General features: G+C 37.9%; 1 protein-coding gene across 4 annotated transcripts in view; it reads left to right on the top strand.

Annotated features, from left to right (window-relative positions):
* Positions 1-19,396, top strand: part of LOC126470515 (constitutive coactivator of peroxisome proliferator-activated receptor gamma-like) — a 750,708-nt gene extending 731,312 nt beyond the window's left edge. For 3 of the 4 annotated variants that reach the window (XM_050098425.1, XM_050098426.1, XM_050098424.1), the window contains 2 exons: positions 14,198-14,293; positions 14,405-19,395. In XM_050098425.1, coding sequence (XP_049954382.1) covers positions 14,198-14,293; positions 14,405-14,485 — 177 coding nt within the window. In that variant the 3' untranslated portion in view covers positions 14,486-19,395. Of the gene's footprint in view, positions 1-14,197; positions 14,294-14,404 lie in introns of all 4 variants that reach the window. The other variant, XM_050098423.1, reaches the window with a different exon arrangement.
* The last annotated feature ends 8,019 nt before the right edge of the window (positions 19,397-27,415 follow it).

Here is a 27,415-nt window from a genome sequence, read left to right as displayed (position 1 = left end):
TTCGTCTGTAAAGAATTCGTGTTAGTATTTTGCAGCTGTGACTTATTAAGCTGATAGTTCGGTAATTTTCACATCTGTCAACACCTGCTTTCTTTGGGATTGGAATTATTATATTCTTCTTGAAGTCTGAGGGTATTTCGTCTGTTTCATACATCTTGCTCACCAGATGGTAGAGTTTTGTCAGGACTGGCTCTCCCACGGCCGTCAGTAGTTCCAATGGAATATTGTCTACTCCGGGGGCCTTGTTTCGACTCAGGTCTTTCAGTGCTCTGTCGAACTCTTCACGCAGTATCATATCTCCCATTTCATCTTCATCTACATCTTCTTCCATTTCCATAATATTGTCCTCAAGTACATCGCCCTTGTATAGACCCTCTATATACTCCTTCCACCTTTCTGCTTTCCCTTCTTGGCTTAGAACTGGGTTTCCATCTGAGCTCTTGATATTCATACAAGTCGTTCTCTTATCTCCAAAGGTCTCTTTAATTTTCCTGTAGGCGGTATCTATCTTACCCCTAGTGAGATAGGCCTCTACATCCTTACATTTGTCCTCTAGCCATCCCTGCTTAGCCATTTTGCACTTCCTGTCGATCTCATTTTTGAGACGTTTGTATTCCTTTTTGCCTGTTTCACTTACTGCATTTTTATATTTTCTCCTTTCATCAATTAAATTCAATATTTCTTCTGTTACCCAAGGATTTCTACTAGCCCTCGTCTTTTTACCTACTTGATCCTGTGCTGCCTTCACTACTTCATCCCTCAAAGCTACCCATTCTTCTTCTACTGTATTTATTTCCCCCATTCCTGTCAATTGCTCCCTTATGCTCTCCCTGAATCTCTGTACAACCTCTGGTTCTTTTAGTTTATCCAGGTCCCATCTCCTTAAATTCCCACCTTTTTGCAGTTTCTTCAGTTTTAATCTACAGGTCATAACCAATAGATTGTGGTCAGAGTCCACATCTGCCCCTGGAAATGTCTTACAATTTAAAACCTGGTTCCTAAATCTCTGTCTCACCATTATATAATCTATCTGATACCTTTTAGTATCTCCAGGGTTCTTCCATGTATACAACCTTCTTTCATGATTCTTAAACCATGTGTTAGTTATGATTATGTTGTGCTCGTGGCAAAATTCGACCAGGCGGCTTCCTCTTTCATTTCTGTCCCCCAATCCATATTCACCTACTATGTTTCCTTCTCTCCCTTTTCCTACACTCGAATTCCAGTCACCCATGACTATTAAATTTTCGTCTCCCTTCACAATCTGAATAATTTCTTTTATTTCATCATACATTTCTTCAATTTCTTCGTCATCTGCAGAGCTAGTTGGCATATAAACTTGTACTACTGTAGTAGGCGTGGGCTTCGTATCTATCTTGGCCACAATAATGCGTTCACTATGCTGTTTGTAGTAGCTTACCCGCATTCCTATTTTCCTATTCATTATTAAACCTACTCCTGCATTACCCCTATTTGATTTTGTGTTTATAACCCTGTAGTCACCTGACCAGAGGTCTTGTTCCTCCTGCCACCGAACTTCACTAATTCCCACTATATCTAACTTCAACCTATCCATTTCCCTTTTTAAATTTTCTAACCTACCTGCCCGATTAAGGGATCTGACATTCCACGCTCCGATCCGTAGAACGCCAGTTTTCTTTCTCCTGATAACGACATCCTCTTGAGTAGTCCCCGCCCGGAGATCCGAATGGGGGACTATTTTACCTCCGGAATATTTTACCCAAGAGGACGCCATCATCATGTAATCATACAGTAAAGCTGCATGCCCTCGGGAAAAATTACGGCTGTAGTTTCCCCTTGCTTTCAGCCGTTCGCAGTACCAGCACAGCAAGGCCGTTTTGGTTATTGTTACAAGGCCAGATCAGTCAATCATCCAGACTGTTGCCCTTGCAACTACTGAAAAGGCTGCTGCCCCTCTTCAGGAACCACACGTTTGTCTGGCCTCTCAACAGATACCCCTCCGTTGTTGTTGCACCTACGGTACGGCTATCTGTATCGCTGAGGCACGCAAGCCTCCCCACCAACGGCAAGGTCCATGGTTCATGGGGGGGGGTTGTTCAGTTTATAGATTGAAACTGTCAAGATAGCAAGGATAAAATATACAGAGCAAACAGTTATCTACAGCTCATACAGAATCCAGACAAAGTTATGACCTTACCCCTAATGTTATTCAATTTGTTCAGTTTATAGATTGAATAACATTAGGGGTAAGGTCATAACTTTGTCTGGATTCTGTATGAGCTGTAGATAACTGTTTGCTCTGTATATTTTATCCTTGCTATCTTGACAGTTTCAAAGAGTTTATTTCAGTCAACTTTGTAAAAAGGTTTCTCTTAGTCATCAAATTCTATAATTTTTTTTTCCCTTTTTTTGCCCTGCCTTCAAAGATAATCATAGGGTCAGTATTGCCCCATGTGCTTCTATTTGCCCCATGTGCTTCTATATTTCTCTGGAACCCAAACTCATCTTCCCCAAGCCTTTCTTATATGACATTTTCCATTCTTTTGTTAGTAATTTGTGTAAGTATTTTCCATCAATGACTGATTAAACCAATGGTTCTGTAATATTCACACCTGTTAGCACCCATCTTTTTCAGAAATAGATGTATTACTTTCTAATTGAAGTCTGAGAATATCTGAAAACTTCCAATGTCTCTTCTGCTTATACTACTTTCTTTCATGATTCTTAAACCAAGAGTAGCGATAATTAAACTATGCTCTGTGCAAAATTCCACCAGTGTACTTCTCCTTTCATTTCTCTCTCCACTCCACATTCTCTTACAGTTTTTCCTTCTCTGAATAACAAAATTGGCGAGTAAGTGACAGGCACACACAAAAGAGGAAGGAGACTTGCTAGCTTTCACAATCAACCCTTTGTTGAGCAAGTGTACACACCATGGCTGGCTGGGGTGGCTGAGCGGTTCTAGGCGCTACAGTCTGGAACCACACGACTGCTACGGTCGCAGGTTCGAATCCTGCCTCGGGCATGGATGTGTGTGATTTCCTTAGGTTAGTTAGGTTTAACTAGTTCTACGTTCTAGGGGACTGATGACCTCAGAAGTTAAGTCCCATAGTGCTCAGACCCATTTTGTAAACACACACACACACACACACGCACACACACACACACACACTTGTGCCAAAGGATTTATTCCAAAAGCTAGCAAGTTTTCTTTTCCTTTTGTGTGTGTCTCTCTGCAGCTCAACACTTTTGCTATTTAGTGACTGTTCTCCTTTACACCTAAATTATTTACTTCATACTAGACTTTTCGTACCCATTTATTTTTCCTTCTCTTCGTTTTCATACTACCAGATTCCGGTTGCTCATTACAATTAAATTCTAGTTTCCCATAACTACCTTTTCTTATTATGTCATATGTTATTTCAGTGTCTTCTTCATCTGTGGAGGCACTAGGAATGTAAATTTGTTCTACTATGTTGGCCTTATATCTGTCTTGTTTTCGACAATGCATTCACTGTGCTGTTCATAGTAGTTTACTCCCATTCCTGTTTTCTTGTTAATTATTAGAACTATACTTTTGTTACCCATATTTGACTTTGTGTTGATAATTCTCCAGTTAACTTTCCAGTAACAAACAGACAAAGCCTGTTAAAAAAATGATGCAACATTCATAATTTCGTGCCAGTTGTGTGTTGGAGTGAAATGCAGTTGGGATCCCTGCACATGCATGTGTTTAATGTGTAACTGCCAAAAGTTTGATTGTTGTATATCTGTTAGTCATTGTTCAGTGCTGTATTGAGTAGAATGTTGTGTCATACAGTTTGTGAATTTGGAGATAGCAGGGTTAGAGAAGCAATGCGTCTGCATTTAATTTTGCATTCAGCTTATGAAAACCTTTACAGAGAGAAAGCATATGGTGATGATTGCATAAGCCACACTTGGTGTTACGAATGGTTCACAGGGTTTAAAAATGCCAGGATGGAAGTTAAAGATAACCCCCATTCAGGATGCCCTTCGACATTTACCAATGATGCTCATGTTGGAAATGTCAACGAAATTGTTCACACCAATCGAAGACTGACTGTCCAAGAGATTGCAGAAAAATGTTACATTTCGGTTGGATTATGTCATGCAATCCTGAGAGTGCATCTTTGAATGCATCAATACCACCAAGTTCGTCCTGTGCCTCATGAGTCAAGACTAGAAAGACCTTTGCCTCACAATCTGTGAAAAGCTTTTGGATCACGCAAATGAGAGCGAGATGTCCTTAAGAGAATCATAACTGGTGATGAGGTGTGGGTTGGTGGTTATAATGCTGAAACCATGGTTCAATCTTCTCAATGGGCCAGGAAAGGTTCTCCAAGACCAAGAAAAGCTCATCAGGTCAGGAGAAATGTGAAAGTCATGCTGATAGTTTTCTTTGATTTTGAAGGATTAGTTTATCAGGAATTTGTGCCACGGGGACAAACTGTAAATCAATCATACTGTCAACATGTGCTGTGATGCCTGTGAGAAAACGTAAGAGAAACTGTTGATTACTGATCACGTATTATAATTTTGTTCATTATATGTGTCTACATATGGCTGTTTTGGAGCAAATAACTACTGTAGTTGGTAAAGGTCCCAGACTGATGAACAATATTCAAGAATTGGTCAAATGAGTGCCTTGTAATAATCTTACTGACTGAAATGAATTCTTACTGGAAGGAATTTTAAGAAAATCTGTATTAAAATCACCAACAACCACTGTGCCTTTGGTCTACTGTGCTGTTAAATACGTTAATAGAGTGTGCAAGTGATTTATGAACACATTAAAATTTCCTATAGGTGCTCAGAATATGCTCACTATTCTAAAGGATGATGTCACATGATGTTCAGAGATGCATATTATGTCAACTGAGTTTCATGACTCTTAACACATTGATGCAAAGAGTAGTTCATAAATTTTATTCCCCAGCCCTAAAATATTCTGACACAGATATGATAGTTGACATTGTGAGCTGATTAAAATATAATGTGATGGAAAACAGTTTCTTGTTATTGCTGAAAATTGTCAGTAAGGAGGTGTTTGCACAGATATGGTATGCTTGAATAACACTGCTTGGTTACTTCATCTACATTTCCATTTCCATCTACATCTATATCAGTACTCTGCAAGCCGTATGACAGTTTGTGGTGATGGGTATGTTGGGTCAGTAAGGAGGTGTTTGCACAGATATGGTATGCTTGAATAACACTGCTTGGTTACTTCATCTACATTTCCATTTCCATCTACATCTATATCAGTACTCTGCAAGCCGTATGACAGTTTGTGGTGATGGGTATGTTGGGTGATACTAACTGATCCCCCATTCCCTGTTCCACTTGTGAATGGGACAGGGGATGAATGGTTGTTGGTAAGCCTGTTTATTAGCGCTAACTTCTTGAATTTTCTCTTCCCGATCATTCCGTGAGATGTATGTGACATGAGGGCTCTTTCAAAACTTCAGTAGTAAACCTCTTCATGCTGCACAACACTTCTCATGCAGCATCTGCCAGTGGAGTTTGTTGCACCAACTACATAGTCCTGTGATGCAATATGCCAGTCTTCACTGGATCTTCTCTTTCTCTTCTATTAGTGACACCTGGTAAAGGTCCCAGATTGATGGACAATACTCAAGAACTGGTCAAGTGAGTGCCTTGTAAGCTACTTCTTTTGTGGATAGTTTACATTTCCGTAAAATTTTTCCTGTGAATCTCAGTCTGGCATCTGCTGCTTTTACAACTACTGTATTTGTTTCATGTGCTCATTCCACTTAAAGTTGCTGTCGATAGTTACTCCTAGATATTTTGTGGCAGATACTGTTTCCAGCAATTTGTCATCAGTAGTGTAGTTGTGCAGTAGTAGATTTATTTTCTTATGTATGTGCAATATATTATATTTATTTACTTTCAGGGTTAACTACTAGAACCTGCACAATTTATCAGTCCTATGTAGGTCAATCTGAGGCTTTCTACTAGATCATTTACATACATTGTAAACAGGTATGGTCGTACCACGCTGTGGGGTACTCCAGAAATTACTTTTACATCTGTCAATTTTGTTCTGGAAGAGTGACTTGTTGAGTTCTATCAGCAGGGAAGTCTTCAATCCAGTCACAAATCTGGCCAATACTCGGTACATTCATATTTTTTTCACTAAACGGCGATGTGGGATGGCATTAAATGCCTTCCTAAAGTCAAGGAACATGGCATTAACCTGAATGCCACTGTCTATGGTGTTGTAGATCTCATGGAGGACCAGAGCAACATGACTTTTGCAAGATGTCTGTGTGCAGAATCCATCTCAATTTTTACAGAGGAGATTATTTCTTTCTCCCCACAGTAACCTAAAAAGTCATCACTGGTGAAATCTTTGACACATTTATCCTAAATACACTATTGTTTGTCATGGAACAGTACTAGGTTTAAAAAACTGCTGCCCTTGTTCTCTGGTGAATTTGTTACTATCTCATCCTGCTACAGCTGATCTACACCACTGGCATGAAACTACATAACAACAAAATTTTATTTCTCCGTACTGCCTTCCTTGCATTCGTATTTTTGCAAATCTTACTAAAAGTTTGTTTTACCCTCTCTACCTTTCTACACCTACATCTGCTTGAGGTTCATCCATTTTTAACTGTAGTTATCGCTCAAAGTAATCTTTTCACATTCGACACAAAGCTGGCTGTTCCTTCTGTCACTTGACGCTACTTCTTACCTCTCTGTAGCCTTGTCTCTTCTTAACCTGTCCAGATCCTTCCAGCCTAATATCTTATAAAATTCAGTCTAAAGGACAGCAGTCTTACATACCTGTTTTTCATCTTTGCATCTTTACTGCAAATTCTTCAAAATCACTGAAGCGTTTCATTTTACCTCAGTGAAAAAAAACTACATAATCCATCACACCATACCCCATAACTAACAATTCCACTGAAACCAGGCACTTTTCAGTCTTAATTAGGCTTACTGTATGCCTGGACAGTCCTGATTTTTTAGTGCTGTCTGGGGTAATATCTGTGGTTATAAAAATATCGGTTGTTTGAAAATCTTATAGCTGACAAGGAATTTTTTTAAAAATTTTGTATCTATATATTTCACATCAGGTTTTTAGTCATTCTTTTACTGCCTTGCCTCTGTCAGCTAACATTGGAGCAAGTGCTGACATTGATGGGGACACGTGGCTATCACTTTGACCACAACTATTCACTTACTGTTAATCATTTGGTAACACAACAGGAATAGTCTTTGCAGTGTTTTTGTGTGTGAAGTAACCCCTCTACGCGTTTTGATCATTCTATCTGTATTTGTTTTCTGTCCCACCATTTAGCAATGGGCAAAAGAAAGCGAGTGGTTAATATTAACCTCCAACAGAAATGCTGATTTTTCACCGTGATGTTATTCAGTCTGTATATTGAGCAAGCAGTAAAGGAAACAAAAGAAAAATTGGGAGTTGGAATTAAAACCCATGGAGAAGAAATAAAAACTTTGAGGTTCACCGATGATATTGTAATTCTGTCAGAGACAACAAAGGACCTGGAAGAGCAGCTGAACGGAATGGACTGTTTCTTAAAAGGAGGGTATAAGATGAACATCAACAAAAGCAAAATGAGAATAATGGAATGTAGGCGAATTAAATCTGGTGATCCTGTGGGAATTAGATTAGGGAATGAGACGCTTAAAGTAGTAAATGAGTTTTGCTATTTGGGGAGCAAAATAACTGATGATGGTCAAAGTAGAGAGGATATAAAATGTAGACTGGCAATGGCAAGGAAAGTGTTTCTGAAGAAGAGAAATTTGTTAACATCGAGTATAGGTTTAAGTGTCAGGAAGTCGTTTCTGAAAGTATTTGTATGGAGTGTAGCCATGTATGGAAGTGAAATGTGCATGATAAATAGTTTAGACAAGAAGAGAATAGAAGCTTTCGAAATGTGGTGCTACAGAAGAATGCTGAAGATTAGATGGGTAGATCACATAACTAATGAGGAGGTATTGAACAGAATTGGAGAGAAGAGAAATTTGTGGGACAACTTGACCAGAAGAAGGGATCGGTTGGTAGGGCATATTCTGAGGCATCAAGGGATCACCAATTTAGTATTGGAGGGCAGCGTGGAGAGTAAAAATCGTAGAGGGAGACCAAGAAATGAATACACTAAACAGATTCAGAAGGATGTAGGTTGCAGTAGGTACCTGGAGATGAAGAACCTTGCACAGGATAGAGTAGCATGGAGAGGTGCATCAAACCAGTCTCTGGACTGAAGACCACAACAATATTGACAGTAGCAATGAATTTGTGTATTGCTCACTATGTACTGGAGAACTGTCTGTTGCACATAAAGGAAGGGTGATATTAGACTTGTACATAAAGGAAAAGGTGATATTAGACCACACAAAAATATCTAAACATAGGAGTTGTATTACTGCTACTGCTTCACCAAACATAAGATATCTTTTGAAGTAAAAAATGTGAATAAAACTTATTTGGTTGTGCTGCTAAAGAGGCTACATTTTAATACCACATCACTAGACATGAAATGAGTTTCAAAACATCCGACTGCAGATCTAAACTGGTTAAAAAGCTATATGACCCAAAATTTTCATCTGAGTCAGTTATTGTAAATGTTATTTCACAGTTTATATTTCATTATGTGTTCCAGTCTTTGGAAAATAATTATGTTACAGGAATGATGAATAGTTGAAACAGAAGTGAAGTAAGACCTGTTCTGGTCATTAGGCAAACTCAAACAATGGAAAGTCCAGATTATAATGTCAACTATATTATGGAAAGGATAGATTGCTACTCACCATAAAGATGACATGCTGAGTTGCAGGCCGCCACAATGAGAAGACTGTTGCACATTGAGTTCTCAGCTAAAGACTTCATCAGAAAGGAAAACACACATACATTCACACGAGCAGCCATACCTCATACACTTATGACCACTATCTCCATCCGCAGCAGCATGAAGATTTTGAAGCCTGCATGATAGTGGGGTGTCGTGTGTAAGTTTAGAGCCTGGGGCGTATAAAAACTGTGGCCTTCCATCTGAACTTTTACAGGTTGTGCTCATATCAATTGAGCTATCCTAGGTGTAACTTGCAACCTACAGTTAGAGATCTAATTCTGCCTGTAACACTCTGTTACTTTCCAAACTTAATAGATGCTGTCTGGCATTCTGTGATGGACATGTTCCTGGAAGGAAGCATTTTATGGAGAACTGGTTCACCCAAAATGCTGTGAAGCTTTTGTGAAGTTTGGAAAGTAGCAGAGGGCTACTAACAGGACTGAAGCTGTGAGGGCTGATTATGAGCTGTACCTGCGATGCACAGTTGGTAAAAGCACTGTTGACAAAAGGCAATGTTCTGGGTTTTAGTACCAGTCTGGCACACAGCTTTGATCTGCCAGGAAATTTCAGATATGCACTTTTACACACATAGTAGTCACAGCAGCCAATGGAACTCTCTAAAAAATAGTAGCTGAACTCTGTGTTGCAAAAAATCTGAATAGTTCTGTTACAATGCGTGACTGTATATTGTATACCAAGTGCAGCATGATATGAAACGTCATTTCACTGCACAGACCTATTGTGATCATTCATGCATTCACAAGCCTGAGAAGGCCAAGTCATAGTTCTAATAGTTAGATGTATTTGAGAGGAGTTGCATCTTGAACTTACATTTCTCTTTCAGTCATTAAAATACATTGCAAAATATAAGTTTTATACAGGAGTCATCAGTGCATGAAATTTGAAGCAGTGGATAAAAGGAGTATGTACCATGACTAAAAAGGTTCTGGAAATACCATATACACTGTATTGAGAACATGTTTTAGGATAATGCAACAGATTCTTTTATAGATACAGAGAGCAATAATGCACCCTGTATTGAGCTTCACTGTTGCAAGGTGTAGCCATTATAGTGACTCATCAATGATCTCAGCAGAGTAGGCAGATATTGGAACAAAGTCCTATCAGTATGTTGTGCACAGCTGCAGACTGGTAGTTAACTGTGGAATACACTTCTATCTAGGTGGGAATGACCAGAGGATCAGTTTGAAAAGCATCCTGTCCTGTTACCAAAGACAAGAACAGAACAAACTATCCATTCCTTATCACACTTTTCCTTTACTACGTTCCAAGGAGAAATGAGTCATCTTCACACATTTCCCATATCATGAAACAACGTACAAGCCATAGACTTCATCCCTTGGCCTGTAGTATTACCTACACTTTTTCCCCAGGAGACAATGTGTAGGATGAAATTTGACATATGCTGCAGAATAAAAAGCCATTGCACTATATTTTGGAACTCTGTGCTATGACTCAAGGCACTTGACTTATCATATGATGTCATCAAATGTCACTATGACCTACTGACACATTGCTTCATATGCTGTTTCCAAATTTAAACTTGTAACAATACCTACCGATGTTATGAATCCTATCTTCAGTTCAAAATTTAATTCCTTTTGGAAGTGCCCTTCCAGATTCAGCTATTTTAGCCATTTTGTCCCTAAAAGTATACAGGATGATTCAAAAAGAATACCATAACTCTTAAAATCTGTATTTAATCAAAGAAACATGATGGAAGTGTGGGTAATTAATTAATAGTACTTAAAAAGTCTGTCTCAGTCAAAAACAAGTTCATAAATGTTCAATATGATCCCCTCCAGACACTCGAGTGGCATCAACCCAATACTCGAACTCATTCCACACTCTCTGTAGCATCTCTGGTGCAATAGTTTGGATAGCTGCAGTTATTCCTTCTTTTACTTCCTCAGTGTTACCTGGTAGAGGTGGTCAAAACACCATATCTTTAACGTACCCCATAGAAAAAAATCACAGGAGTTGAGGTAAGGGTTTGTTGGAGGCCAATGATGGAGTGCTCTGTCACAAGCTGCCAGGCAGCTGATCCAATGCTGTGGGTATCTTTTGTTCAAATAGGTATGGACAGATAAGTGCCAATGGGGTGGTGCCCCATCCTGCTGGAATATGAACTGACGTGCCTCTTCTTTGAGCTGAGCCAACAGCCATTCCTGCAACATTTCCAGATATGTCAGTGCCCCATCATCAGATGTTGTGCCGACTGACTGTGTGAAATGTTGCTTCATTACTTCAAAATGAACTGGCCTCTGTTTCCATTTGCTCAAGGACAAACTTGTAGGATTCAATTCTTTTCACCTTATCAGCTTTGGAAAGGGCTTGAACCAACTGTAGGTGATAAGGGTTCATTACTAACTTTTACCTTAGGAATTTCCAAATGGTCGTTGTAGAATTTGAGGGCCAAAATTTTCTTCATTCGTATGCGGCTGTCTGGAAACTTTCCCTTTGCACAAACACCTTTTCTTTGTGAATTATTTAGATCAGCATACAATACACCATATATTAGGAGGTTCAACACGATACTTGGTTCAAAATGCATGCTGAACAGTTGTTGTCTATTCACTTCTGCCACACTTGATGACATGAAAAGCTTTTCGTTGAGCAGTCACCATCTTTGCACCGACAACAGAAATGAAGGGTACATGATGAACAGTGCTCCTAGTGACCAAATGGGCAACCAACTGAAACTTCAAGCATCCTTCAATCGACATAAAAGAGACCAAACTGACATACCACAAATCAAAAATAACAGTGCAGGATATGTCAAATATACAGTGCAGGCCACATTAAGAATACAAGGCTATTGATACAGATAGTGCAACACAATGTACAAGGTAACCTACATAACCATGGTGCTTAAAATCTCCAGTAACAGAAAAGTCAGAATTACTAGTAAACATCATAAAAAACTGCATATACATAGCTGCAGAATTACATATTAGGTACAAAGCTGAGGAACAATGTAGTATGTACAGTTCGTTGAAAGGAAAGTAGAACGTAGCTCTGAAAACATTATGCAACATCTCCCAGTTGACATGATACACAACCTTCAAGATGAGGAGACAAGATGTTCTACATATACCTTACACAAACATGACCAAATATGACAGCCTACTACAGTGGAGACCACCGCAGATATTGTAAATAGTTGCTGAGTGTCCCTTTATGTTTATGTTCAGTCTGATCATTGAGGCTACTATCTAGATGCTGCAACTTACACTTCATGATTTCTAACTCTTAAAAAAAACTTAAGGATCAGTTCTTTTGATTGTACATACAAGATTTCTAAGCCCTCATTAATGTTACACAAGCTGTTCATATTAGTTACCCAATGCACCACTAGAGCTGACTGAGGATTATGAGTGGCATCACGTTCTCTGAGCCTAGTTTGAAGTATGTGCAGATTGTATATAATTAAAGATTCATCCATAACCTTGTATTTTGAAAATTAACTACTCTGTATTTTTGTCATATCTTCTACTAATATGTTTAATTTATAACATGTCAGTTTGGGCTCTTTTATATTTTATACAATGGTTTTATTATTTTCTTTCTTGACAATTTTATTATCCCTTTTTATTATTTTTTGACAATTGCATCATGTATTGCGTGTTGTGACTTTGTTTGCTCTGTATCAGTTGTATCTCAGTTAATGCCATTCAAACAGTAATATGACTTTAGTGCTATTAGTTGTGGGTGACATTTGGGAGACAATATGGGGGTACGACCATGTTGCTAGCAATGATCTCTTTGGTTCTCCCTACTGCCCTTGGTATTAGTTCTGGGGGTGGACACTTTATGACGTACATGTGTACCAGGGCATCTCATTGCAGTTCACATGGTCATCTATGGACCAGTTTTGCAGGGTATCCACGACATACGGCAGACATTAATGTGATCTGCCACTTTTGAGGTTCACATTTTGGCATTATATGGCATTTATGCTTTCATTTTACTTTCTTAAGTCAATGCCAGATATTTGATCATTCACAGTTGGTTCACAGGTTACATTAGGCAGGCAATCAGTGCTTATTTGTTGATACATTCAGAGTTTTTTCCGTTAGGCACCATTTATGTAGTGTGTTACTTGTTAACTCAGAGAACTCTTTTGTGCCTCACTTGCATCGGACATCACATACTACTTAATAAAAATGCTGGATTTTTTTACATGGCTGGTACGATTTCTCATATGCAATCAAGACATGACCTGATGGTCACATTTTTACGGACCTGTTTAATTGATTCATTTTATATAGTATCCCTCTTAGTTTCTTCTTCTTCTTCTTTCTCTCTCTCTCTCTCTCTCTCTCTCTCTCTCTCTCTTTTTCCACCTCAAGATGGGATTTACATCCTGAAACCTAGAGTGTCTCTATGATTTTGTCCCAATAAAAGCAGATGTATTCATATGAAAAGCTTCATATCAGTCCAAGTTGCAGAGAATGCAAACATGACAATATTTAAAATCTAGTCCTTATTCATGTTTCATATTAAAACACCCAAAGATAAATAATTTTGTCCTTAATGGCAATAATAATAATTGTCATCATTGCTAATACCATCATTAAGGACAAAATTATTTATCATGTGTGTTTTAATATAGAATGTGAAGGAAGGACTAGATTTTAAATCTCTGTGACTTGGACTGATTTAAATATTTTTATGATAAATACATCTGCTTCAGTTTTACTAGACAAACCCTTTATTTGGATAAAATCATAAGTATATCTATAAATGATTATATTAATTGGAAACTGACATCAGTCTCTTTCTGTTTGAGTTCAATTCCTAACAACTTACTAGCTTCACAGTTCCCAAAGAATATTTTTTCTCAGTATTTTGTAAACAGTTGTTAACATTGTGCTTGTTATTTAGTTATTGATTTTCTGTAAGTGTAAGAATAATTTTTTACAAAGTTTTTCACAATATGGTCAGCTTATGTCAGATCGTTAAATTCTTAATATCAGTGTAGCTGTTTGTAGTGACAACTTACATGTGTCATAACATACTCCGTTCATGTCAGTTCTTCAGAGCAGGAAACAGTTGCAGGAGAATGGAAAGGGGGCTAGCCACTCAGAATCCACATCAATTGGTACCCATCTTATCTGAGGACGAAAAGACTCCTCTGACTTTTTTGGTGTGTGTCAACACTCACAATTTTGAAATATCCTTCCTTTAATGTGAAGCATCAAGCAGCCTGTAGTTTTTCATTACTTCATTTCAAACTGCATGTGCCTGTCCACATCCCAGGAACCTTATTATTCATAATGTGGCATATTTGCAGTAGATGCTAATGGAATATTTTTCTGTTACAGTGTTTGCCAGATACCTATTTCGATGGAAAATATTTTCAAGATTTGTGGAAGAAGATGTCCTTAGGGTTTGATATAAAATCACTCATCAATCACCGGGTAATGTTTAGTTTTTTATTTTGGGTTTTAATTATTTGAAATGGTACATGTTTTAATTAACTCAATACCATATTTCCATCCGTATCAATCTTTCCTGTTTCTTTGTTGCAGGATGATTACAAAGCACAGTACTTGCAAGTCAAAGAGTTTCTCACAAAGCAAAATGCAAATCTTGAAATGTCTACTTTCTAAAAAAAGAAATGTGTATATTACTGTAATTGCGAGAAAAATAAGGAAGATGTTCTTGAATACAAATAAGAAGTGAAACATGCAGTGGATGTAATTTATGTTATGTACCAGAATCTTAGCATATGTATTGGGCTGTTATATGTTGCATAAATGCTCTATGGGGCAGCACTACCATTTAGTTGAACTGTACTAACACTATTTGTGTTGATCACAGAATTTTCATGATTTTTATTACACGCTACACAGATAACACACTGTGGTCAGGGCATATAGTGTTGTTATAGTACTGGGCTGTGTTAGCAATAGATTTGTTGACTTATATCGAATCACTTACATTTTCATTCATCTATTCAGTTTTGTAAAGTGATAAAATATTTCCTAATTCATTTCATTATTTATATTTTTGTATTTATTTTGCTAACTTTTATATCTGTCACCTGATCTAAGTGTTTAAGGCCCAGACTTCAAATTCAGTATTTGGAGGTTCAGACGTCAGTGAATCCTTTTTCTGACACTTATCACATCTCAGGCATTGCATTTTTATATGTGAAAAATATTAATGTCCGCCTCACATTCTCCTTCTACCAGATAATATTATTTTACCTGACATTCGTTACATGTAGTGAAATCCATTGTCAGTGACTAATTTCTTCAACCAGCCTTTTTACACTTTCTTCAAAAATATGTGCATGTATCTGATGTAGAATATATTTTCATTGTGTTTCATCATGTTTCACACTTGCTCCTAAACTGTGAGTGAAAATACCTATATCATATCATTTCTCAGGAAGAAACTGTTTTCAGCAGTACAATTTCAATCATGTGAAAATGGGCCAGTGTATATTTAATCTACATGTGATCAACTTTTGAAATATAATCTGATATTAATATTTGACCTGTTGTGTTACATAGAATATTGTTTGGATTATGTATCATGTTTTAGACATAGGTAGACCAATAGACTTCAGGCCCATAATGGAATATGGCATCTCTAAAATATGAAACTTGTTAACATTTGTGTTATGTTAACTATTATTTAACTGCAACAATGTACCTTATTTTGAACAAATCAGTACTTTATAATGATGTAACTAATTGTGTTAGAAGGCTTAATTTTTTTCTCACCCTTGCATCAGTACTAGCCATGTAGCAACACTTTCTGTGTTAAATAAAATCTTACAACACACTTGAAATTTTAAAAATAATGGTACTGTGACATCTTATTGGAGAAAAAAACTTTTTACAAGTTGCAGATATTATAATTTTATGGTTATTTTAAGACTTCCTACCTCTCCAAACTGTAAAAAAATGTTGCAGCATTGCTTTCTGCAACAAATCATAAACGCCCAGATCGCATAATAATTGAAGGGTCATTCCATGTCACACTGCCAAATTTCAGAACATTTTCCTGCTTAACCATCAAAGATTTGGATGAAATTTGATGTAGATATTCATGTAAGTCTCCGATGAACATTTAACAGTAATCAAAGCAGTGGCTAAGATATAGTCACATGTTTGACTCCATGCATGACTTTGAGCAGGGTGACCATGAATTTCTGGTGAATTTTAATTTGGCCAAGTTGTACAACTGTAAACGTTAATAATGAAAAGAATTTTACAAGCCATATTTAGCCAGAAAATTGTAGTCAAAATACCCCAAAAACATCGGCACTTGAAGAAATTTCAAATGTGTATCGTAAAATTCTTTTCATTATTATTCTAAAATGAGCACTTAGTTGTACAAGCTGGCCCAATTCATTTCATCCAACAAATTATTGCCTGAGATATAACAGCTCAAAGTCGATAGAAGTTCACACTCGCTCTGCTCAAAGTCGCGCATGGAGTTAAGCAAGTGACTATGTCCTGTCCAGTATTGCTTTGATGAATGTTAAACTTTACCAATGTATATCAGGGATATGTGAGAATGTTCACATAATTTTGTTTTTCAAAATCAGTGATGGTCAAGCAGGAAGACCTAAGTTAGTTGACATGGAATGTCCCAGGTAAAACTACATCATTCCAGAGACATTTCAAGTCTTAAACATCTAATATGGCCATTGCTTCAGTCTGCATATATGCATAGTAGATTTTTAGGACTTGAAAAGTTCTCTGGAACCGTACAGTTTCATTTGATTGAAGCACCTATGTCTGAGTTTAGGCAGGATCCTCTGTTTTATTCAATGCTGAGGATGGAGAGCCTCTACAATGCTGCTTGACTGTGGGAGGAGTACCAGCAGGGCTGAGGTATGAGTAGGACTTTGGCTTGAGGAGGGAGGTAGTCTGTGCGGTTGTGCAAAGCCACTGTGCCAGGGTGACATAGTGATTTGCACATCTGCCTAGAGAACAGAAGACCCTAGTCAAATGTGCACAAGTAAGTGGACGGCCATTAACTGACAAGGGTTCCCTGCCAAAGGCAGTAGTCAGTCAATATGATTTTTATGTGATCTGGGCTAAAAGTAATGACTACAAGCATTAGTGCAGAACATAGGTACAGTAGATAACACCTTTTACATGGTCACTTAAACAGTGATTCTTCATGGCTTAGTAAGTGTCATCATTCACCATTTTCTATAGTGTGTGGTAAAAGAAATGACAAATCTTGGTGTTTTATAAATGTCAGTCCATGACTAATCTTACCAATTACAGTATTATGTCTAGGATCTGAATAACAGATCCTTGAAAAGCTTTAACTTGTATTATATCATATCATAATCATGGACAGATTATGGTTGTGTATTTAAAACAATTAATTGCAATGCAAATATATGTGCCAATTGGAAACAAGTAATTAAGACAGCCATGCATGAAATTGTTGTATCAAATATCTGTACCTTAATGTTTATTAAAATACATCATATACCTTGTATGTATGTAGTAATTGATGTTTTGATGTTGTAGTGTGCCAGCACATGTAGTATGACTAAGTCAAGTAAATTTTAGTGTCTTGATGTTATTTTATGGATATATTTATTTCTTACATGTAGGTGTAGATATAGATGTAGACTGCTGAATATTATTTAAATTCACTCTCAGTCAAGCCTGCAGTATTCTTGTGCAACACTGTTTATCACTCTATACTTTAATGTTCAGATTATGTTGGTAAAGGTAACAGCGATTTACCATGGGACCACTTTACATTTATGTATGAGCCTACTAATAGAAATGACGAGATCACAGTCATAATACTGTAGTAAAGTAATTGTTTTGAAGTTATCAGTGAACAACATGGGTCCTGTATGAACAAGTTTATAATCTGAAAACCAACTCATAAATTTATAGCAAGGACCAGTTTAAGACCAAGGCAACACATATAGTAAAGTGGCAGATGAACCTACACCAAAATCACAGAAGGAAATAATTGTTAGGTTAGTTATCTGCTCCAGTTATTTGCTATATGTCCCACTGTTCAGTTTGTGTACAGATCTGCACTACCTGCTCTACGCATTCAACACCATACTGCATTCCTGCTCCATGTTAGTTAGCTCTTAACATTTATACGGTATGATTTATTAAAAAAAAGTTGTTTCTTAATAGGAATGAACACTGAAAGTCATGTCTGGTGTATAAAATTAGTTGGTGTTTGCATCTCTGTTACTTTTATGATATTAGTTGTGATAACAAGAAGAAATTGTGCACCCATTGTTTGATCCTTACTGGGTGGAATGTCTGTTTTATCTTTGACTTTATCTGCAAAGTGTGTATTTTATATGAATATGTAACATTTGAATATTTCTAATAATATAACACACAGGGCAAAAATTTGTCCGTAGCAACATTTTTATATTTATTGAGTCTTTTGAACTTAAAATCAGAAAAAAATGCTTCCTACAATTTACTGCCTTTATGTTGCTATGCTTCATGTGTGTGAAATGGAATTTCTGTGACACACAGTAGTTATCAATGCTCTGTTGTTGTTATGTGGTCTTACAATTTTTGTTTTACAAGGTATGTCATTTTGTGAAAATGAATTGTGTTAACACAGTTATTCTGTACCTACAAATGAAGGCAGCAGCATGATATAAGGATTTAGGATAGTAATTATGGAAGCCCCATGGATCTTACTTTTACATTCCCACTTATATACTCCTACTTCTGTGTACCTGAGTGTGAGGAACAAATTTTCATGTAACATCTGATTCTATAAATTCTGTCCTGCAGAGCTGATCTAACTTGTCAGACTGTTTAATGTAGTTTGCATTTACAGTTTACTGTAAAAATATTTTGTGTATGTCTAGTCTAGTATGACAGAAAGACACTTACTGTAAACATATTTTGTGTATGTCTAATCTAGTATAACAGAAACAAACATACTGTAAACATATTTTGTGTATGTCTAGTCTAGTATAACAGAAAGAAACTCATTGTCATTTGCTTCAGCAATGTTGATTGGTGTTCTGTGTAGGTGTGCTCTATAATTAATGTGTACATTGCTTTAATGATTTTCTAAAATGTATTTTACATTTTTTTGTTCATCCTGTAGTCTAGATCAACAATTAAAAGATAACTTTTGTGTTAGAAAATGTAGCTCAGTGTTTTCTGTTTTGTTAACATGTGAGAACAATTGACATCAGCTATGAATTCAAAAATATGGAAAGCTGTAATGAATGTCATATATTTAATAAAAGTCAGTGGATGTTTAAACAGCATATTGGAACTATACTGATGATCCAAAACATTATCTTTGTGTATGTCTAGTCTAGTATAGCAGAAAGAAACTCATTATCATTTGCTTCAGCAATGTTGATTAGTGTTCTGTGTTGGTGTGCTCTATGGCTAATGTGTCCAATACTTTAATGATTTCCAAAACTTATTTTACATTGTCTTTGTTCATCCTCTAGTGTAGATCAACAATGAAAGGATAAATAAATTTTATTTTAGAAAATGTAGCTCAGTGTTTTGTGTAATTTTAACATGTGAGAACAATTTCCAGCTTCTATGTATTCAAAAAATGAAAAGTTGTAATTAATGTCATATAATTAATAAAATCAGTGGATGTTTAAACAGCATATTGGAACTATACTGATGATCCAAAATGGTATTACCAGCTGCTTAGCAGAGAGTCTGTTCATCCCTTGAATGCAATATAGTAGTGAATCAGCATCACCTGGATTTGACAAGTCTGTGGTAGATTTCTTTATGTATATGTCACCAGATACACATGTCACATGCCACACAATTCCTGGTGGTTTGTGGGTGTGGTGCTAGTAGCTGTTCAGGTGAATTTGGTGGCCAAGATACGAACATGTGTTCACTATTACTCTCTTCAAAAAATTGTAGCATGATTCTGACCTTGTGACATGGACAGTTATCCAGACGGGAATGCCATGAAGTCATTGAGCATGAAGGGGTGCGGGTGATCTCCAGTAATATTCATGTATTCCACAGCTATCTTGGTGGCTTTGATTACTGCCATTAGTCCCATGGAAGCCCTAGGGAATATCCTCCGTAGCATAATATTGCCCCTACCAGCCTATGATTTGTCTGGTGAGGCAACACATTTCCAATTTGGTCCATGGTCCAATCTTGATGGCCCTGTGCCCACAGCAATCATAATTGACAATGTTGTTGGGTCAACATGGAAATGTGGGTGTTCTCTGCAGTGTACCAAACAGTGTGCTACAAAACACTTCTAGCTGCAACAGCATTGTGATCTGTCATCAGATCTGCCACAGATCACTGCCTATCCTGCTTTACAGAGAAGGTGAGCCTCAATCTTCTACAGTATATGATGAGGTGTTGATGTCCAGCACCTTGTCACCTACTTGTGGTTTCACCACCCTCTAATCACTTCTCTTAGATGCTCAAGACAGCATGGGAACAGATGAGCAGCTTCATCATTTGCGCAATGCTCATTCCAGGTGTCAGACCATTCCTATCTGCCCATACTCAAAGTTTCTAAGGTCAGTGGATTTGCTCATTTGCAATTGTATCATAGCTAGAATGTTTCCCCATTTTTCTCTGCTCAACTTACATACTTTCTTTACAGTGTCATATACTCGTAATGCCACCAGGCAGCGTTCAGTTGTATGGTGGGCAGTGGTCATAATCTTTTGGCTTATCAGCATGTTATTCTTTGTGGATGTCACTGAGGAAAGAAAAGATGTATTATGCATATATGGGCAAACATGCGCGCGTGTGCCCCCCAGACACACAACTTTGCTTCATGAATCCATTAAACTTGATACAGAATAAAGCACACCTTGTCTACAGCTAATGGAAGTGTAAGGGATCTTCACAGTTAGTCAATAAGTAACATAAAGAAAGGAAACTGTGTAATTTACAGTTTGAAGAGCAAAACTGATAATCACATTAAAATGATATGATAATTCCATAGAATATGTAGCAAACATAGATATTTTAGAAACGAACAGTAACTGTAGTGCAGTGGGCACACAACAATACTACCAAAGAGAATGTGGTCAGCATGATATGTCATAATAGTTGCACCTATTCATATATGCTCTCAGTCTTTAGCTATGGTATCCTTTTTTGCCATTAAGTGCACAAAATATGGTCAGTACATTCAAACTACAAAAACGGGTCATTAAAAACAATAACTTAGTCAATTGCAAAAATCTGTTTAAACAGTAAGAGATTACAATTGCACCATCTGATAGATCTGTAGAATTTTTACCTCATAGGGTAAGTAGACATCTGCTGTGACTGAATCAAACACTGTTTTGAATAACCTACTTTTATTTCACAATAACTTAACATATATAATGCCATACCAAAATAGAGAAGCATGTGTCATGCAGTTATAAAAAAAAGAAAGTAATCTTAATGCTATCACTCGCTAATTATATTTCACCGTACGTGACTGGTAGGTTGGTTGCTAAGGTCACTATGCGACTACCAATCCATTTGCCAAATTGAGAAGAAAACTAATTATTGCAATAACTGCTCTACTTTTGATCATAGAACAAGAGCCAGACTTGACTTACATCTAAGGAGAAAAATTAAACAAAAATCTCATAACATGATTATCTACCTGGGAATTGAATTGTCAAATGAAAAGAAAGAGATAACTAAAACCAACATGTTCTAAAATACAGTTAAAGCATAACTCTCAAATAGTATATACTGTGCAGTTAATTAAAGCAAAGTGAGGATGTTTTCAGAGTATAATGTATGTTATCAGAACATTGTATGACCAAGATATATGATGGAAAATAATAACCTGGTCTCAGCTTCCTGAGTTCATCTCATTATGGAGAAACACTGATTCAGTCTTTCAGACAGACAAATGGGACTGTACAAAAAATATAATGGAGAGGCAGGGAGACCACCATGGATCTGAAGTCATCTGAAATTATGTGTGAGTGACTCATGATGATATGTGAACAAATAGTGCAACATTAATCTGAAATTAACTAGACCTGTAAGTAATTATGTGCATGGATGTTTCTTAACGTACAATTATGTTTAATTTCTGTATTAAGCTCACATGTCTAACATCATAGTAAAATGATCTGTGGAAGAACAGTCAACTAACCAACTGGAGTACTTATGTACTCGTACTCCACATGTCGCACTACAGTACCCAGCAGAGTATTCAAGTATTCATGATATTAATATTAACCACTTCAAGGCCTAATGCATTTGTGTAAGGTGTGCATGAGAAAAGGACTGTATGTATGATTGTGGATGCACTCTAATCTCACTTACATTATTCTCGTAATGTGTACGTGAAAAATACAAATATGTCAGCAGATCTATTGCCCAGTCTGCAGCAGATCCCAGTTTTCTAAATTTATTCAACAGAAAATTTTAGACAACATAGTCGTATGGAGATAAACAGTGATAATTTACTTATAATCAATTATTCAAAATGACAGTCACAATTGTATTATTTATTTTGCCGCCAACCAGTTTCAACCCACAATGGGGTCATCTTCAGGGCAATTTACATCATTTGGTCGCTCGCTCGAGTTGTCACCCTGCCTGTGCATGGTTGGTAACTATCAGTTACCAATCAGGATCATTCCTAGTAAGGCATTGTGGTGTCTGTAACAACCTTCAGGATGAGGATTGATTTACTTTTTTATGTCAAAATAAAACCAGATGTGTATTATTTGTTTCAGAAAATAGAGCAGCAAATCTTTTCCTTCCTCATGTGTAATGATGATTATGTATGAGTCACTGCAAGTTTGTCAGTAAAACGTATCCCTTTCATATAAGAGGCCGCAGACAGTAATTTTTTCCTTGTTACACAGTGAAACATGTATTTCACTGTTGCTAATTTATATGTTCTACTTACCAACTTAAAATTATCGATATTCCTGTTACATTAAATTCATTCATTATCTTCAAACCTTTCCATATCCTTCTAATAGTTTTATCCTGTTAGAACATAAAACTTGCTTTCATACTAATAAATACAAAGCAAGTTTTATACGTAATTCAGTATTATAAATCTGAATGTTTCATTTCTATGCATTTAAAAATAGTGGTAATTTTTTTTAACAATCTTGCTCTCCTTTGCATTTTTGAACCCTTTGAAGCATGATAAGATACAAGCATTTGTGATGATTTTTGTATCTGATTGTATCAAAAGCAGCCATAAAATAAACAGACAGCAGTCAGCTAGAGCACCTGTTTGAACTTGACATATTTCCTGTTCAACTGGAAGCAATAGGAATCTTCATGTGAAATAATGCAAAACCTCTGGCTCTAGAAAATCTGCTTCATGATGAACACTGTCTGTAATGGTAAACGCAATGCAAGTAACTGTGAATATGTTGTGTATGATCATATTCTTAGGAAAAATTATCTCTATTCTAGAATATTTTACCACTTCTTTGCTCTTTTAGGGCTATCTTTGCAAGTGTGGTCTTCAGTCCTGAGACTGGTTTGATGCAGCTCTCCATTCACATAGAGAGTGAAAAAACAATTCCATAAATACATATAATTCTGTCAAAATCATGTTGTATGATCATCAACTGTTATGAAAATGTTGATTATTGCTACAAGTTTTGATGGTTCATTTTCATTATCAAGCACAAGAAGCTTTTCAGTTGGTTATTATTTAGTATGTTATAGAAGAGGTATTTAAAATAGGAGATAATTTTGGCAGTACTACTACTACTACTTTTGTGCTTAACTATTCTAGCAGTTACTTTATGTGAGGGCTACCCAGAAAGCAACTTGTTGTGTTATAAATAAAATTTTGGATTAATTAAAGAAAATTTATTGGAAAAATCTTAAAACTATATGTTTATGTTGCTTTTTCGCATAATCACCACAAATTTTCTTAATGTCTCACAGTACGCTTAAGGATGAATATTCCTTCCAGTCCAGTTATAGTTGTTCCTTTATTGGTTAGCAGCACATGGCAAGATTTTCTGATTTGTTGAGTGAGGTGGTATGACCCCATTACCATTGATCGCTGGTTTGTCTCTGCTTTAGCATAGGTAACCATGTCTCATCATCTGTCATGAATTTGTTCAGTAGATCTTCATATTCCACACTAGAATGAAAAAGGAAAGTCATGTGAGGCAGTCATCTGTTGAATTTGAGGGTTCTCAGAAAGGAGTTTTGTAAGGCAATAAGCACAGAACTTGTGGTACTCTAACTTTTTACCCATTATATCATGAATAACACAATAATCAGAAAGTTGTCTGTCAGTGAAAGTATCATTACACACCAGTTTTTTCACTTTTGTATCAATTTTCCATGCCAGTCCATTGCTGACTACGGTTGGAGGGTCATGCCTATAATCTTCACGAACATTCCACACTGTGTTTTAACAAACCACACCACTGATTCTTAACACATTCACTCATCATATTTGGTTCATATAAGCACAAATTTTGCAGTGAATGTCAACAGCCCCAAGACTTTTACCACATGAAAACCATATTATGGAATAGATTTAATATTTTCTGGTATTTTCATTTGCAATGTGAATTTTGAATGACAGCTATAGGTGAGTGAGAAGCATGGTGTCTCTTTCAACATCACAGCTCTAACTAAGCACAGTGACCTACTGTGCAATTCAGTGTAGTGACTGTTCTGTTACCCCAACTACATTCCATACTAAATCAAAATGGAGGTTAGTTCCTTATATCTCTTGTACTTGAAGTCATCAGTAATAGAAGGAACACTGTAATGAGGCCACTGGAATCTGGAAATTTTAAACCATCCTTGATTTTTAAGTTATGTGTTCAGTCTGCCTTCTAGCACTGTATTTTGTTAAAAGGTGAAACCTGTTAATTGCAAGTTTTAAGATCAACTAATCTGTGATGTTACTGGAGCAATGAATGCAATAGTAATTAACAGAAGAGATAGATTCTGATGACTGTCTATATCAGTAACATACACTCCTGGAAATTGAAATAAGAACACCGTGAATTCATTGTCCCAGGAAGGGGAAACTTTATTGACACATTCCTGGGGTCAGATACATCACATGATCACACTGACAGAACCACAGGCACATAGACACAGGCAACAGAGCATGCACAATGTCGGCACTAGTACAGTGTATATCCACCTTTCGCAGCAATGCAGGCTGCTATTCTCCCATGGAGACGATCGTAGAGATGCTGGATGTAGTACTGTGGAACGGCTTGCCATGCCATTTCCACCTGGCGCCTCAGTTGGACCAGCGTTCGTGCTGGACGTGCAGACCGCGTGAGACGATGCTTCATCCAGTCCCAAACATGCTCAATGGGGGACAGATCCGGAGATCTTGCTGGCCAGGGTAGTTGACTTACACCTTCTAGAGCACGTTGGGTGGCACGGGATACATGCGGACGTGCATTGTCCTGTTGGAACAGCAAGTTCCCTTGCCGGTCTAGGAATGGTAGAACGATGGGTTCGATGACGGTTTGGATGTACCGTGCACTATTCAGTGTCCCCTCGACGATCACCAGTGGTGTATGGCCAGTGTAGGACATCGCTCCCCACACCATGATGCTGGGTGTTGGCCCTGTGTGCCTCGGTCGTATGCAGTCCTGATTGTGGCGCTCACCTGCACGGCGCCAAACACGCATACGACCATCATTGGCACCAAGGCAGAAGCGACTCTCATCGCTGAAGACGACACGTCTCCATTCGTCCCTCCATTCACGCCTGTCGCGACACCACTGGAGGCGGGCTGCACGATGTTGGGGCGTGAGCGGAAGATGGCCTAACGGTGTGCGGGACCGTAGCCCAGCTTCATGGAGACGGTTGCGAATGGTCCTCGCCGATACCCCAGGAGCAACAGTGTCCCTAATTTGCTGGGAAGTGGCGGTGCGGTCCCCTACGGCACTGCGTAGGATCCTACGGTCTTGGCGTGCATCCGTGCGTCGCTGCGGTCTGGTCCCAGGTCGATGGGCACGTGCACCTTCCGCCGACCACTGGCGACAACATCGATGTACTGTGGAGACCTCACGCTCCACGTGTTGAGCAATTCGGAGGTACGTCCACCCGGCCTCCCGCATGCCCACTATACGCCCTCGCTCAAAGTCCGTCAACTGCACATACGGTTCACGTCCACACTGTCGCGGCATGCTACCAGTGTTAAAGACTGCGATGGAGCTCCGTATGCCATGGCAAACTGGCTGACACTGACGGCGGCGGTGCACAAATGCTGCGCAGCTAGCGCCATTTGACGGCCAACACCGCGGTTCCTGGTGTGTCCGCTGTGCCGTGCGTGTGATCATTGCTTGTACAGCCCTCTCGCAGTGTCCGGAGCAAGTATGGTGGGTCTGACACACCGGTGTGAATGTGTTCTTTTTTCCATTTCCAGGAGTGTAGTTAACCATTCCCTTGAAGTAATTTTATGTCCGAACTGTGAAGTTCTACAAATGTCTGCACTAAATATATACTGGTGTGTAAGACTTAAGGATGAAAGTAACTTTCACTTGACATGTTGCTGCTAAGTAACACAGCTCAATGAAACTTTGACCACACATAATAAGAACTGCTACAGTTTAATACAGAAGTTAACTGAAAGACACGTGCAATGAGCAAACAGAGAATACACTTTAAATCAAAGAAAATAATTACACTGAAGTCACCATGATTTATAATGGTCCCCTGGAACTTAAAAAAGGCAGAAAATAGTCCTTAATAGGGTATGTGATCATCATGGACAGCAATGCTTGCTCTGCAACATGCCCCATGCTGGCCACAAGGCTGGTAAAGAGTTCTTGTGGTAGGGCATTCCATTCTTCCACCAGCACAGTTGACAACTAATATACAGTAATTGGTGCATGTTTTAATGCTACAATACATCTTCTTAATGCATCCCACATGTGCTTGAGGATATTTAAGTCAGGGGAAGGGGCTGATCAGTCTATTGATGAATATCCTCTCATTCAAAGAGCTTCTCCTCCTGTGCTTTTCGATGCAGTAGCACACTGTGATCCATAAAAAATGAAGTCAGGGTCAAATGCACCTCTGAAAAGATGTACATGGAGAAGGAGTACCAGTATCATAATAAAAATGATCAGCAACTGGCCCATATTTAAAGATTTCGTCAGTATGTCCATACAAAAATATGCCTCCCCAAGACCATAACACCAGCACCACCAAAACAATCATATTTCAGAATGTTCTCAGGTGCATTACATGTTCCTGCCCCTTGCAATATGAGGGTATGTCCAGAATCACGACTTAGACTGAATCTGCTCCCATCCAAAAGAAGCCTGCGACTCCACCTCACATTGGTCTAGTGCCTATTCTCTTGGCACCGTCATGAACCGTGTTACTGATGTATGTGTATGTGTCAACAGAACGCAATGTACTGGTTGTCGGTCAAAGAGCCCCCCTGTTAAATGCAGTTGCAATTGCAACTGCTGTTTGGCATGGGTCTCTTTTTGCCTGTTGCACAATGTAGCAGTCTCTGCTTCTGTAATTGACCACTGTCAACCACCTCCTCTCCTTTAGACACAAGTGTTTGTCTTTTTGAACGCTCCCCATGCTAGTGCAACAATGCTGTGA

The sequence above is a fragment of the Schistocerca serialis genome, chromosome 3 (genome assembly GCF_023864345.2).
Source record: "Schistocerca serialis cubense isolate TAMUIC-IGC-003099 chromosome 3, iqSchSeri2.2, whole genome shotgun sequence".
In the NCBI taxonomy this organism is placed as follows: Eukaryota; Metazoa; Arthropoda; class Insecta; order Orthoptera; family Acrididae; genus Schistocerca; species Schistocerca serialis.
The sequence above is the reverse complement of the archived record's forward strand: the minus strand, read 5'-3'. Positions and strand labels throughout refer to the sequence as shown.